At 45.3% G+C, this 14,583-nt stretch overlaps 2 protein-coding genes across 9 annotated transcripts; both read right to left on the reverse strand.

The window, feature by feature from the left end:
• Window positions 1–697: 697 nt before the first annotated feature.
• On the reverse strand, window positions 698–2,535 carry LOC123070390 (glycylpeptide N-tetradecanoyltransferase 1). Its single transcript, XM_044493597.1, has one exon. It carries the CDS (start codon window positions 2,388–2,390, stop codon window positions 1,074–1,076), a length of 1,317 nt encoding a protein of 438 aa, XP_044349532.1. The 5' UTR covers window positions 2,391–2,535; the 3' UTR covers window positions 698–1,073.
• Window positions 2,536–4,875: 2,340 nt separating this feature from the next.
• On the reverse strand, window positions 4,876–11,128 carry LOC123070391 (single myb histone 4). Of its 8 annotated transcripts, none has more exons than XM_044493600.1 (6): window positions 10,826–11,128; window positions 8,389–8,591; window positions 7,798–7,876; window positions 6,604–6,687; window positions 5,343–5,640; window positions 4,876–5,251 (listed from the first exon to the last, which is right to left on the reverse strand). In XM_044493600.1, exons 1-6 carry the CDS (start codon window positions 10,973–10,975, stop codon window positions 5,199–5,201), a joined length of 867 nt encoding a protein of 288 aa, XP_044349535.1. In that variant the 5' UTR covers window positions 10,976–11,128; the 3' UTR covers window positions 4,876–5,198. The 8 variants fall into 8 exon arrangements, with proteins under 8 accessions (XP_044349535.1, XP_044349533.1, XP_044349534.1 ...); XM_044493598.1 differs by having other exon boundaries at window positions 7,798–7,882; XM_044493599.1 differs by having other exon boundaries at window positions 8,386–8,591.
• Between the last annotated feature and the right edge of the window lie 3,455 nt (window positions 11,129–14,583).

Here is a 14,583-nt window from a genome sequence, read left to right on the forward strand (position 1 = left end):
GGCTACAGATTGGAAGAGCTCCAGATTTCGCAAGGGAACTCTGGAGCACTTTTGCAACAACCATGGATACCATTTGACAGGCACTTTTGCAACAACCATGAATACCATTTGACAGAATGGTACTCCCTCTGCAAGGAAATATAAGATCGTTTAGATCACTTGATCTAAACGACCTTGTATTTCCTTGCAGAGGGAGTAATTTGGATGCGAAACCCAATTAACCTTTTTATTGGGCTGTTTTCACTTATGATTCCAGATCAGAAATACGATGAGTTTAGGCACACAATCTAATTGGGCAACTAAATGATGTGAACATCAGCTAACATATAACAAGGTGCCTTAGACTATGTAATGTCAGAATGACCAAAGATGACGATGTGTGTCTCGAACAGAGAAAGCTAGGAATTTAACAGCAAGTGCACAGATGGAGAGGGAGAGGATGCCACAAGATTGACAAAGTGGCATATTGATGCAATGATGCACCAAACGTTACTGATAGAAAACAGAAATGGCCTAATAAGAATATGTTTTAGCTGTTCATCCAAGTCATCGAGCATCATAAACCCACCTCACATGATAGCAGCATTAGGCTACAATCCATAAAAACAATTAATACAGATTTGCATACCACAAGGACATCAAATTTTTGAGCATTCTTGATGAAACAAATCGACAAAGCCACATAGTTATAACCTCAAAACACAAGCGCACTTAAATGATTTAGCATAACACAAGTCTATCAAAATTCCTTGGTAAACTGAGTGCCATCATAAAATGCTTTGAACCGTGCACACTGAATGTAACTAATTGAAAATACAGTCTTAAAATTGAAAAGGAATTTCTAATTCCAGTCTCATTTGCAAAACACTGTGGATTCCCATGAAAAGGCATGGAAGATTTGCTACCACAATAAACAAAAGAGCTATGACGGATCACACACTGGGCAACATACAGCATGACGGAAATCAAACCATCGCCTGTAGCAACCAGGAAAGACGCATACTAAACCAGCCACACAAGGAGTACCTGCTGAAAAGAGTATAACCCAAACACCATCCTGAGCCTCGACCAACCTATAGAAGCACAAGCCCAAGCTCAGATGGCTTGATTCCATTGCGAATGCGGTAATTATAGAGATAATAGTGCAGCTGCCCATCTCCAGGGCCAAACTTGAGCTCCTTGAGGAACCCCTCGTTCTCCATGACATCGAGCGCGTTGAACACATCAAAGTTCTTCTGCTTGGCCACAATCAGTGCATCATTCATCAGCTGCTGCAATGGGGTCTTGACAGCAACATTGTAATATGAGTATGCGGCCTTGAGTGTTGAGTAGTTGGCATTGTTCAGCACGGACGAGGGCAGAGTGTAAAAGCTGCAGAAATCTGTGACCTCGTGCGTCTCAGGGCTCTCCACAAGGTAGCTGTCCACTACATCCTCCTGGGGCAGCAACCAGTGCTCAACATCAAGCTCATCAAAATCTGGAGCCACCACGTACCTTGCAAGGTATGCCCTGAGCAAGCGTGTGACTGCTGCAACATCCCGCAACTCCATCTGGCGGAACCCGGGGGTAAGCGGCGCATCAGGCAGCTTGTAGAGCCGGACCGTGCGGCTCATGGTCATGCGGGGACCAAGACGGGAGAAGCCAACGTCGATGAGCTTCTTCGGGTTGAGGGATCGATGCCAGTAGCGGCAGGTGGTGATGGGGGTCGGGAGGACGACGCCCGCAGTGTAGGCAGCCTGCCAGATGTTCTCCAGGTGCACGCGACGGGTGACCTCCCGGATGAGCACCGGCGCGAGGCGCTTGGATCGGAGCTTCTTGTGGACGCAGAGGAAGTTGATCTCGGCCATGCGGACAACGTCGTCGCACGCACGGATGCGCGCGGGGACGCCGGATATGAAAGCGACGAGCTTCTTGGACTCCTTGGCCCGGACGCCAATGTGCCAGGCGCGGAAGAAGGAGGGGGGGCGGAGCGCCCAGCGGAGGAAGGCCGGCGAGTAGTTGAAGCGGAACATGTTCTCGTCGTCCTCGACGTAGTTGTGGGCGAGGAGGGCGTAAAGGTCGGCGAGGAGGGCGTCGTCGTCGAGGTCGCAGGTGAACCACTCGAAGGCCGCGGGGAGCGGGTAGGGGTCGGCGCGGACCTCGGAGAGCGGGGAGGGCGGCTCGATGGCGCCGTCGGGGAGGGAGACGTCGGCGACGTCGCCAAACTGGCCCACGGGCTGCGTCTCCCAGAACTTGTGGCGGCGGGCGGTGGGGTTGGAGGCGAGGGTCATGTGCTCCTGCACGCGCCGCGCCAGCGCCTCGATCGAGGTGTCCTCCGGCGCGGCGAGGGCGGCGTCGCTGGTGGAAGCGCTGGCGCTGGCGGCGGCGGGGTCGTTGTTGGGGGCGGCCATGGCGATCGGCGCGGTGGGAGGGCTGGATCGGCTGTAGGGTTTGAGAGAGATTTGGGGGAGAAGACTAGGCGACAGGCCGGGTAGTGGAACGCGAGGCCAGGGGGCGGATCGGATCTGTTATTGGGCTAGCTATTCGTAAGCGTACCAAAGATACGTTTATTTATTTTCTCCTCTCCTTCTATTTATGGTTTCTCTCTACAACACGCGATATTACAACCGGAAGAAAACCACAAATAAGAGTCCCTATACAAGCTTTGAATTAAGAGCATCTGCAACCGAACTCTTCGTGAAGACACTTTGAATTAAGAGCATCTGCAACCGAACTCTTCGTGAAGGTCCTAGACGCCCGGACTCGGCCTGGACAAAAATATGTCACATATTCGGATATGGCAAACCTGGCCCAAACGCCTGGGCTGACCGGCACCTCTTGTATGCAGTCCATAACTGGAAAGAATGCTCAGATGTGTCCGTCACGTCGGATCAGGCCTACCATGACTCACTACGATCCCACATATATTTATCCATATCCGCACTCCGGATCAAACCCTAGTCACTCCATTCCGCTCCGATCATCTTCATCCCCAAGCTCCTTTCCGGCGAACTCCGACCGTCTCGGACATGTCGGGCAGTGGATCTGACTCCGAGATCCCTCGATCCATCAACTGGGGTCTTGTCCCTTGCGTGGTCGGTGAGGAGATGGTTGTCCACATGGCTCTCCGTCGCTCCCGGAAGGAGTGCGCCCGACCTCTCAAATGGCGCTTGGATCCGCCGACGCTAGAGGCTCGAGGCACGTGAATGCGGCTTCGCCGAAGGCAACGACCACTGCCTGGTGCCGCAACCCCTCCAATCGTGCGGTGTTCCCACAGCGTTGGGCTCCGAGTCGGAGGTCAATAGTGACTTCCCTCACGACCCGTCCGTTGTGGAGTCGAGGCGTTGTGTTGTGGACGCGAGGCATGCCCCAGTGCGAGGTAGAGGACGAGGGAGGCCACGGCAGCCCTCATGACAGAGGGCGCGGAGCCAGAGTCGCACAACCACCTTGGATGAGCCACGCCCGTCCATGTCTATCATATATCTCACCTCAACCGGCGACGTTTAGGTCACGGGTTCCGACGAGGAAGAGCAGGGCATGTAAGATGGTGGGGCCTCGTGCCCCATGTGGGCCAGTCTGTGTCTCATGTCCTACCCTACCTCACTGGCGACCGTTGAACAAGGACACGGAGGTAACGACAAGTACGGCCGCGACGAAGATTTAGACTAGATTATACGTTGCATTTGATTGTATGTATTTGATGATTTACAATGAGGTATCTGATTATAACATCGAATATTTGAATGTTGACCGGTCGCTATCCATGGACGCGTCCTGATGCTTCTGGACATTTCCGCAAATTTCTGGGAACGGATTTAGTTAGGTCCGCTTGTAGATGCTCTAACCACCTATCCATAAGATACTAAATATAATTTTATAGCCGTCGAGAGAGAGGGAGAGAAACGCTCTCGATAACACAAATGTTTGAACTTGTCGTCCGCTCACAAAAACTTGGACAGTTTTTTTAAATATGTTTTAGGGGAAAAAACTTGGAAAGATGAGTGTTCATAAGTTGGACCGACGGAGCATAGTGCATCGCAGAGGACAAAACCATGGGCGAATCTGCTTTTAGGTGCCTTCTTTCGACAAAGGCCAACCATCGGGCCATGTAATACAAAGAAGGCAGCGTCACATGTTTGTCAAAAAAAAAGAGCAGCGTCACATGTTTGTCAAAAAAAAAGGCAGCGTCACATGATTTCAGATTACAGGCTGTACGTTAAGCATCCACCAAAAGCAGCCCTCACTTCGGCAAAAAAATACTTCCTCCGTTCTATTTTAAACTAAAACCACGACAAGAATTGCGAAACAGAGGCACTGATAACAAAATTTACAAAGGACGAAGCAAACAAGCGAAAATACCATTCTGCACCCCAGGTCAAATGCTCCTGGTGTGAACAGTAAAATCAAAAAAAAAAGAAAAAGAATTCAAAAAATTCTGAATTTTTTTGACATATTTTAAGAAATGTTCGCTGTGCATACAAAATTTCATCACGAAATCACATTGGTGAAAGTCATGGCAAAAAAAAAATAGAGCTCCAAAATGCATTTGAAAGTGACATTTTCAGAGCATTGATTTTTTCTACCACGCCTTCTACCAATGTGATTTGGTGATGAATTTGTGCATACACTACAAACATTACTTAAATTTTACCCAAAAAAAAACAGAATTTTTAAATTTAATTTCTATTTTTCGAATCTTCTGTTCACCCAGGAGACAAGTTGCTTGTCCTCGGGACAGAAACATGACTGCCAGTAATACTCCCGAAGCGGACATTGTGTAGGTCCCACTAGCCGTATGCTTTCATACAATGTCATCCTCGGTGAGTTCATCAAGCTGAACCTCATGCAAAAGCGCCCACTCGATCGGTGAGTTCATCAAGTCGACAACACCATCAAGGCGCCTAAGATTTTGATTTTGCCAAGGAGGGTGCATATGACCAAACTTTCATTAGAGTACATACAGGAAAAGGCAGCAGGGCGAGATACACATTATTCCCTGATTTCAACACAGGACAGCATCCAAAATGCACCAACTTAAAATCATTCCTAGGCAATGAAAGGAATGGCCTCTCAGGTACAACCAACGAATTGATTCGAGTTATGATACAACACAGAGACAACACGCGGGCAAGAAGACAACAGGCTGGGCCAACGCTTCCATCCATCCATGTACAAGAGAGCAGATGTCGGCGCGCAGCTGACGGGGGTCGACAACACCATCAAAACTCCCTGTGCGCCACTTGCAGTATTGTGAGCACCTCTCCTCTTGAACCTGAAACGTCACCGGGGGTTATATGATGATGGGAAAGATACTATGGCAAGGTGAAAGGGTTAAAAATTGCTGGAGGATGAGTATGGCATACATCGCTCGTAGAGCTCTGAGGCGAGCTCGAGGAGAGACTCGGTCTCCTCGGCCATCTTGCCGATCCTTTCAACCTCCATCATGTGCTCGTTTGCGAGGTGCGATTTGGCCTCCGCATCGGCTACTTTCGTCGCTGCAGCTTCAGCCGCGCCCAGTGCAGGGCTCGCAGCGGTAAACAGGCCTTGACCCTTTGCTGCCTTGGATGACTTGGCTGAATCCTTCTTCTTTAGAGATGGATCTTTCATTGGAGCCAGAGCCCTTTTTGCATATGAATCCGTCAGCTTATAGGACTTATCAATCTGTTCACATTAAGAAAGAAAAGATTATCGTTAGTTACATCTAAAGATCTTTTCACATCTTCAATTCAAAACGTACAAACAAGCTCAAAAGTTGGGGAGTCCAGGATATTGCATGTCTGGTAAACTAAACGTATAGTTTGGATCCAGTCACCAAAGTATTCCTACAAAAATATATCATTCTCAATTTTGAATTAAAATTCTCTTTAGGAAATTAAAATTGCAATACAAACTTGAACCTCATGTCGAGCTCCACATAAGATAACTTGTCAGCGTGCCAATTTTGACAGCCAAACTAAAGAATCTGAATTCCACATATCGTCAATGCTTAAATTGGAAGAGGTGCAAATCACAACATCTGCTGCAAAGTTGGCACAACGAGACTTCCTATACCCCCTGTATTCCCACCAATACTCTACCCAGCAGATATGAATATTCTGATTTGGGTTTGGTAAGGAATGTGGGATCCCAGCATAATCCATGCGGAGAATTAAGAATCGTGTGGATTTGGTAAGAGTCCTGCCGTAGTTAGAAGGGAGAATAGTAAGCAAGATATGCAAAAAAATGAAAAGGAAAATTGGAGATGATGTGGCCTAATGGAGTGGATTCAAACAAGCATGAGACACATAACAGTCGCACCAGCAGTAGTCGACCAGGTAGTTAGTTAGGAAGAGAAAGAAATGAGTTAGGAAGGTGAGTTGTATTCTTAGGAGGGCAGGTCAGTCTTCCCTATAAAAGAGACACCATGAACCCAGTTTGCAATTAAGCAATAAAGAATTAGAAGTTCAACTAAGCCTAGGAGCCTCTCTACCAAGGCAGGGAAGAGAGCCCTGACAGTGGTTAGTCGAGGCAAGTTCCCTTCCATTTCTTCAGACCCCCAACAAGCTAACAGAAGAACTACTTCAGCACTCATAAGCTTTCATAATTCTGGTAGTCTCGTTTTCGTAATAATGAAAATATTGTCACCTTCTCAACTTTGTTCACGCCTATAAGCCTTCGTAATTTCGCACAAAGCAACCTTCTAAAATTTGGTTGCACCTCATGCCTTTGCTGCATGTATGGCACAAAGATAACATCAGCAACCTACCATCATTCTAGCAATGCAACATAATTATGAAACATAAGTACTGCTAAGAACAAACCAGGACACATGCAAACCACAAAAACAAAATATTCCTGTAGCAGTCAAAGCAATCTTCGGAGCATCCTTGATGTAAAGGACGCTTAACAATAGATAATATATCATGCATAATTCATAAATAAAACAGGTCATGAAACATGGGCTCACATATTTTTCACCATGTCAAAGATCAGGTTATAGCAATATCTATGTGAAAAAGGGCTAGATGGGCCTCTTTGATTCGTAGGATTTTGAAAATATAGGAATAGGAAAAGTATAGGGTTAGAGTGGCATGCCCACTTGAATCCTATAAGATTAACAATGAGTGTTTGATGCCACAGGAAAAACAAAGGAATTGTAAAAAGAGGTTGGAGTGGATGTTAGATATCCTATGAAATGTAGTACAAAAGATTCCATAGGAAAAATTCCTAAGGATCCAATCCTATGAATCAAAGGACCAACATAGAAAAAATCCTAAGAGTTTCAATCCTCCAGAAATCCTATAAAATTCCTTCGAATCAAAGGAGCCCTAATCTGTTCACCTAACATAGGGGCTGTTTGGATTGTGACTATCTTTGCCATATATTGCCACTTCTTTTTTCCACACTTGCCACGCTTGCCTTACTTGAGTTGCTCAAATTGTTAGCCACACTTGGCTTGCCTAAGGGAATCTTGCCAGACTTTTTGTTTCTATGACATGTGGGGTTCACTGCTTATAAATAAATTCTTGCCTGAGGTGTGGCTAGAACCAAACACCTACCTAACTTGGTCAAACTTGCCTAAAGGTGAGGTGTGGCAAAGTGTGGAAAGGTGTGGCTAGGAACCAAACAGCCCCATAGTTCACTAGCTCTCATTACCACCAATATTTTCAGAAGACTTTAAAGCCAAATTACTTTTCTCCTGCAAGCAACAAGCAATGGAAAATGCTTATAATTTCCACTTGTATGATGTTAGCTGTATATCTGAGCAAAACTTTAATGAACTCAAAAAATGAGACCAAAAAAATAGTACAACAGAATGAAATCAAAAAGATGCTCAACCTCTATGAAATTGCAAATTGTAGTAACTTCTGAACCATTTGGCTCTTTCAGTTCGCCGAGAGCTTCCAGGATCATGGAACTGTACCGAGTATGCAAATAGGTAGACGTAATCAGATCGCAAAGTAAAATCCTTGTGTCAGGGAGAAATGATGCAGTTATATTTCTCAATGCGAAAAACAATAAGAATGCTTAATAATGCTGACAAGACTTTTATCTTGTTGAACTGAGTCTGTCACATTTTTGTTATTTAACTACATTCTTACTATGTCTACTTGTTTGTATTTATCTTATACCAATATCATACTTTTAGCTGGCATATCCTTATGTTGGTCATTCCTACTGCTTCCTTTGAAAATTCATCTTGTGATCATTACACAGAATCATATTCCTCTAATAGAAAGAAATATACAAGTAGATTTATCTAACATGCGATGAGTAGAAACGTCCTAGATGTATCACGTGATCATGCACTAACTCTTGAATAGAAGTATAGGATTTATAGCACTATGCTTGTCTTCCAGAATAAGCAGGCGCTTAAAAGTATATGTTTTGTAATCAAAGTTTAAAGGCATATGGCTTAAGTAAGACAACTTTGGACTTGGAGTCTTGTCATCCTGTGGGCTCTTTTCACAATCTTCTGGTGGAGAAGCCTCAGCAACATTATTCGTTGCTGGGAGAAGCAGAAGCTGCGGGCTAGGTGATGGGGAGGACGAAGGTGCTTTCGGCCTTGGAACCCTTTGTTTATCCCTTGAACCTAGTCCACTTGCACTAAAACTCAAATTCCTCCATTTGTCCTGAAAGTGGCAGATTAATTTCAATCAGGTAAGCTAGAGCAGTGTCATTAAACATGGTAAAATCTGTAAGGTACAACTGAACTTACATACTATCCTCATGCTCCTCAAATGGCAGAACTATCATAACAAACAATCTAAAGTTTTAAAAGTATTACTGCCTTGGACTGTATGCATGGGAGAAGATTGCAATAAATAAGTTTCCTCTCAGTATACCACCAAAAGGTACACACCACATTTCATGCCATGACGTTATCAACCCATTTCATAAAGGAAGCTGATGTACTTTTCTCCCCATTCTGCCCTTATGAAAGGAAAAAGACATAAATGTTGCTTCAGAAAAAAACAAAGTTGCCAGGTGTGTAACAATTTGCAGCACCTCATGAATATTACTTGAAGAAACAATTGGACCACTGGAACAGCAAAATATAATTCCTCGTGCTTTCTAAGTCTATCTATTGGCTTATTCATACAATGTATCTGGAGAACAGGACAGTTATCTAGGAGTAAGGTCATGTACTTTACCCACTGCATAAATTTAATCAAATTATACAACACAATTTCTCAATCTGAGCAGTAGATTATGTCTATATCTAGGACTCCAATGGCTTCCATGAATATGGTATACAATTTGTGCAGTACTTTAATTCAAGATTTAGCCTGCCTAGTATATTGACATGCCAGGTACTTTCGGTTCCAGTGAAGGAAACAGGACCACACCAATATAACTACAGATAGAGACTATAAGGATGGGCACAATTTAGAATACTATTTCTATTGCTAAGAATCCATTCGTCAATCATCATTCAAACATAAACAAAAACATATTTCACCACTGTTACAACATAGATGATGTTTTAGATTTTAAACAAAAAATATTTATACCCGTCTTCAAACTTGCCCATGTACTAACATTTCATCAAGCTATTCCTAGTGGTCAGTCCAGTGTTTGGAAAAAACATAAATATGGCAGATTACGAGGCTGGGTTGCTTTTATCGAAGACCTGGTAAGAGGAAGGGAGGGGGGGTCTGGTTTCAATTAAACTGGTTGGGACTGGATTGCCGATTACATTGGAGGAAATTGTTAAAAAAATTGTCAGTGGTAATAGTTTCTGATTTTTTATCTGTATTCAACTTGCTAAAGACCTACAGTAAGATTTGTTTTGTAACTAAAGGAGTACAACTCTACAACATAGTCTAAAGGGTACCTAACAGAGGAAAAACAAACTCCGAACTAAAACCGTGGAAATAATTCAACTGTGAGAAGTTGTCCTATTAGTGAAGTGGTTTACTGGTTAAATGTGGTTCTAAAAGCAACTTCTTGAGGGCCCTATTCAGTTATTCCCTTCCCCATGTGGCGCCTTACTCGAGGCTGAATCCTGTCCATCAAAACTTACTCAATCTGAATCGTCTCTGCAGGCATCACGTAACTGCACAGCTCTTACGCTAGAACTCCTATGTGCTTAGCTAATTGCATTGCCCATCAAGCAAGGGATCCATAAAAATCACTTCTTTGGTTCTTTTGCAAAGCAAATAAGCAATTGTCCCATGAGCAGCAAGCTAGCATCACAAACCAAATCCAACTATTTTACCAGCACCTTTCCCAAAGAAGAAAATGTCTCTCTTTTTTCCACTAATTCCAACCTCCTACACCCCCAAAACCCCATGACACAAGCACACCCAATGGCATCACCTTACTTCCTTTCTGCACTCTGAGCAGCATAAATGACAAAATTACATCAGCGAGATATATGCTTCATGAAGTCAATTCTTTCTGTAGACACAGCAGCATCCCATGATCAGTGACAACATAAAATTCAACTATTTCAATGTTCACAGAAATGAGAAAAAAGACTACCTTTTACTGTACAGTCCAGATCATAAAACATTCACCCTCCCTCCCAACGCAGCACCACATACCATTGGGCAAAATCACATCACGGCAACTAAGCTACACCAAGTCCCCTCAAGCTTGAGGTATCGGGATCAGATTCTCGTCTACCCGACCCTAAATCTACCACCATATCCCCGGTCCGGGCATCCTACGATGGCCAAAGGGCTAACAGAGCAACGCACACAAGTCAGGCGGCGACATCACGAGCAGCGCCACGGGAGGCTCGCCTGGCGGAACAAGCGTTTGGCCATACCGAATCTACCAGGGTGACGAGCGGCCGCAGGCACGCTTGTGTGAGGTAGTAGATGGGAAGCGGCGCGGTGCTTCAGGAGATGGATGGTACCTTGAGGTCGATGTTGGAGCGAGAGGAAAGGACGGGGCTGAACTCGGGGTCCTTCTGGATGGTGCGCCACTTGCCAGCGCCATGCTTGAGCACGCCGCGCCGCAGCGCCTCCTCCTCCTCCGACGTCCACTTCTGCTTCGGCGCACCCATCTCTTCTCCCGAGCTCCGCCTCCCTTCCCGTGCTCCTCGCCGTATGAACTAGCCGACCAGAAACCCTAATCTAACTGATGGCCTTTTCGAGGTTTTTTTTTCCTCTTTATTTGCTGATGAAATGCTCCCCCGAGTAGTACGAGTACGTGTAGAACTCAAAAGGGATAAGTACTCCATAAATCACCAACCATGGCCAAGGCTATCTCCACCCTTCACCCTCTTCTTGAGATCCGTACCGACCAAAAGCAAGATATATTACTTACCCGAATTCTTTTTGCGGGTCTACTTACCTGAATTCATCATGGGGCACATAAAAAGCACACCATCCACGCTTTAGGATTTTTATTAAGGTAAATGTTGGTGCCCGGTCGACTGGTAGAAATTCCGTCGGTCGCATCCAAAGCGCATCGCTGGCTTGTGGTCCCATGCGATTAGTTTATTCCTTCAGCCTTATCTCTTCCCGCATGCAACCTCCTCCGCTCGTTTTTCTCTCCGGCCGCGTCAGCTTCCGTCTCTCCATCGTCTTCAAACCCGATGTATCATCTAACACCTTTGCTACCAACGCCGACGCCTCCTCCCATGCGACCATGAATGCCATAGCTAGGAGCTGGCAAATACAAAAAGTTGCATTAGGCCTACTGGATGCTACGACCAGCGATGGACGATTACTGCAACCAATCATGGTGACGCCGCAACACGGACCAGCGATGGACTCCTTGAGATTCGTACAGACCAAAAACAAGATATATTATTACTTACCCGATTCTTTTTTGCGGGTCTACTTACCCGAATTCATCATGGGGCACATAAAAAGCACACCATCCACACTTTAGGATTTTTATTAATTATGATAACGAAATTTGTAATTGGAACACCCAATGTTTTGCATTTTTGCAAAACTACGAACGGTTTCATCGCTGTCCGATTTAGATCCCCGATTAAATCCCCCAGCGCGCAACTTCTTCCTCACTTCCACGCACGCAAGGCCACTGCCTCGGCGACCGTCGCGCCCAGCATCACCGCGTCCACCACCCACCTCCAAGTGCCCCCCTCCCTCGAAGATAGGGCGAGACATCCCTGTGGTGACAGATGAAATTGAAGTCGCCTTTGTCGACCTCATGGCCTCTGTCCATCGCGTCTTAGATGAAGGCGCGGAGAAAGTTGAAGAGGAGGTGTGGTCGTTGGTTGTTGTCGTGGCACCCAACCTGGTCGATCTCCCTCCATATTATATTCTCTACTCTTCTCTTCTCTCTTGATGATGGGTAGCAGCAGTAGTCACTAGGGGGAAGAGCACTCGCGGATGAGCAGAAACATAGGGCTTCCTATCCTATGCTTGAGAGGATGGAGGCGACCTCCGTGAGGCCCAGCCGTTAACGACGGATGGATGTGGTTGAGATGGAGCATGTTGGATCTGGTGTGAGGAAGAGAGCCACCATGGTTGTCGGCGGCTAACCTGGTCGTTGGATCTCCCTCTCGTCTTCTCATTGTCTTGTGATGAGGGAAGGGAGGGAAAGGGTGGGAACAACGACGGTGGGTGCCGAGGTCCAAGGAAGACGAGTGTCGGCGGTGGGTGGTGGTGCAGTGGGGTGGAAGGATATGAATATGGGGTTTGGGTCTTTTCGGTGGGTGCTGGTCACTAGATCACTAGCATAGCTTGTTTTTAGCACTAGTGGAAAAAAGTTATTTGGAAAACAAACTCGATATAACTTCTATACAGATAGCACGGTAATACATGCACTACAGACATGATAACTTGCGCAAAACACCGTGGTAACTTTGACCCAGGGGAAAATTGTTGAAAATATAACCTCGATAACGTCTGTATAAATAGCATGATAATATACGCGTCTTGACCTGATAAGTTTCGTACAACACCGTGGTAACATTGACATGTGGAAAAAAGTTGTTGAAGACATACCTTGGTAACTACCAGGGGTGGAGCCAGAATATTTGGTCATTGGGTTCACTCAATGACTCTTTCGGAGAACTTGATACTAATATGTGAAGTGCAAAATTATACGGTGGCTTGTAAGGTCCCCTGTTAAATATTTGCGCTTAATCTCATCTTTCTTCTTTGGATTTTTTTGTGTACTATGAAATTCTCTTCTGATGAGTCGGAACATAAGGCAACTCATCTAAGCTAATTTTTGTATGAGTAAGTAGGCTTCAGTAGAAGCTATAGTGACATTCGATGCACTTTGCGTACGGTTTATCCATGTGACGGCACCCGCGAGCGTACCACGTGAAGTGGCTATACGACTCTGGAAAATTAAAGATTATGTCTAATGGCTGATCTTGATGTACTTATATAATTATCTGGATCTGGTGAGTGAGTTCTCTTCGGAAAATACCACTCCATAGCCTAGATCAACCAAAGTCCATGGACAAAAACAAATCAACGGTGATGCAGATTTGGAGAAAGGAAAATGGTGGTGCAAGAGGGAGGCCCGGCTGACTATGCCAGTAAGAGGAAGGCACAACTGCTCCATTGGATACCTCCCCCAGCTGGCTGGACAAAGCTGAATAACGATGGTAGCTTTGTACAGGCCATAGGAGCAGTGATATGTCCATTTTGTATCATGCTTTTATATCAATATTTATTGCATTATGGGTCGTTACTACACAATAATACTTATGTCTTTTCTCTCTCATTTTACAAGGTTTATATGAAGAGGGTGAATGCCGGCAGCTGGAATCCTGGGCTGGAAAAGGAGCAAATATTAGACACCTATTCTGCACAACTCAAAAAGTCCTGAAACTCCAAGAAAATCAGTTTTGGAATATATTAAAAATATTGGGCGAAGAAAGCACCAGAGGAGGGCCACCCACCGTCCACAAGGGTGGGGGCGCGCCCTACCCCTGCGCCTCCCTGCCTCATGGGCCACCTGGAAGCCCCCTGATGCCCATCTTCTGGTATAAGGTGTCTTTTGCCCTGGAAAAAATCATAAGGAAACTTTCGGGATGAAGCACCGCCATCTCGAGGCGGAACCTTGGCGGAACCAATCTAGGGCTCTGGCAGAGCTGTTCTGTCGGGGAAACATCCCTCCGGGAGGGGGAAATGGTCGCCATCGTCATCACCATTGATCCTCTCATCGAGAGGGGGTCAATCTCCATCAACATCTTCACCAACACCATCTCCTCTCAAACCCTAGTTCATCTCTTGTATCCGATCTTTGTTTCAAAACCTCATATTAATACCATATGTTCAGATCCTTTATGCATATTAATATCCCTCTGATTATGAACATGAGTATGATTTGTGAGTAGTTACATTTGTTCATGAGGACATGGGAGAAGTTTTGTTATAAGTAGTCATGTGAATTTGGTATTCGTTCGAATTTTGATGAGATGTATGTTGTCTTTCCTCTAGTGGTGTTATGTGAACGTCGACTACATGACACTTCACCATTATTTGGGCCTAGGGGAAGGCATTGGGAAGTAATAAGTAGATGATGGGTTGCTAGAGTGACAGAAGCTTAAATCCTAGTTTATGCGTTGCTTTGTAAGGGGATGATTTGGATCCATATGTTTCATGCTATGGTTAGGTTTACATTAATTCTTCTTTTGTAGTCGCGGATGCTTGCGAGAGGGGTTAATCATAACTGGGA

Source organism: Triticum aestivum, chromosome 3B (assembly GCF_018294505.1).
Source record: "Triticum aestivum cultivar Chinese Spring chromosome 3B, IWGSC CS RefSeq v2.1, whole genome shotgun sequence".
NCBI classification, from domain to species: domain Eukaryota; kingdom Viridiplantae; phylum Streptophyta; class Magnoliopsida; order Poales; family Poaceae; genus Triticum; species Triticum aestivum.

Excerpts from the sequence above, each read along its gene's own strand:
- LOC123070390 (XM_044493597.1), bottom strand. The coding sequence starts at position 2,390 with ATGGCCGCCCCCAACAACGACCCCGCCGCCGCCAGCGCCAGCGCTTCC.
- LOC123070391 (XM_044493598.1), bottom strand. The coding sequence starts at position 10,975 with ATGGGTGCGCCGAAGCAGAAGTGGACGTCGGAGGAGGAGGAGGCGCTG. Across the intron at positions 7,883-8,388 it reads GACAAGACTCCAAGTCCAAA|GTACAGTTCCATGATCCTGG; the intron begins GTTGTCTTACTT and ends TTTGCATACTCG. Across the intron at positions 5,252-5,342 it reads CTCAGAGCTCTACGAGCGAT|GTTCAAGAGGAGAGGTGCTC; the intron begins GTATGCCATACT and ends GTGACGTTTCAG.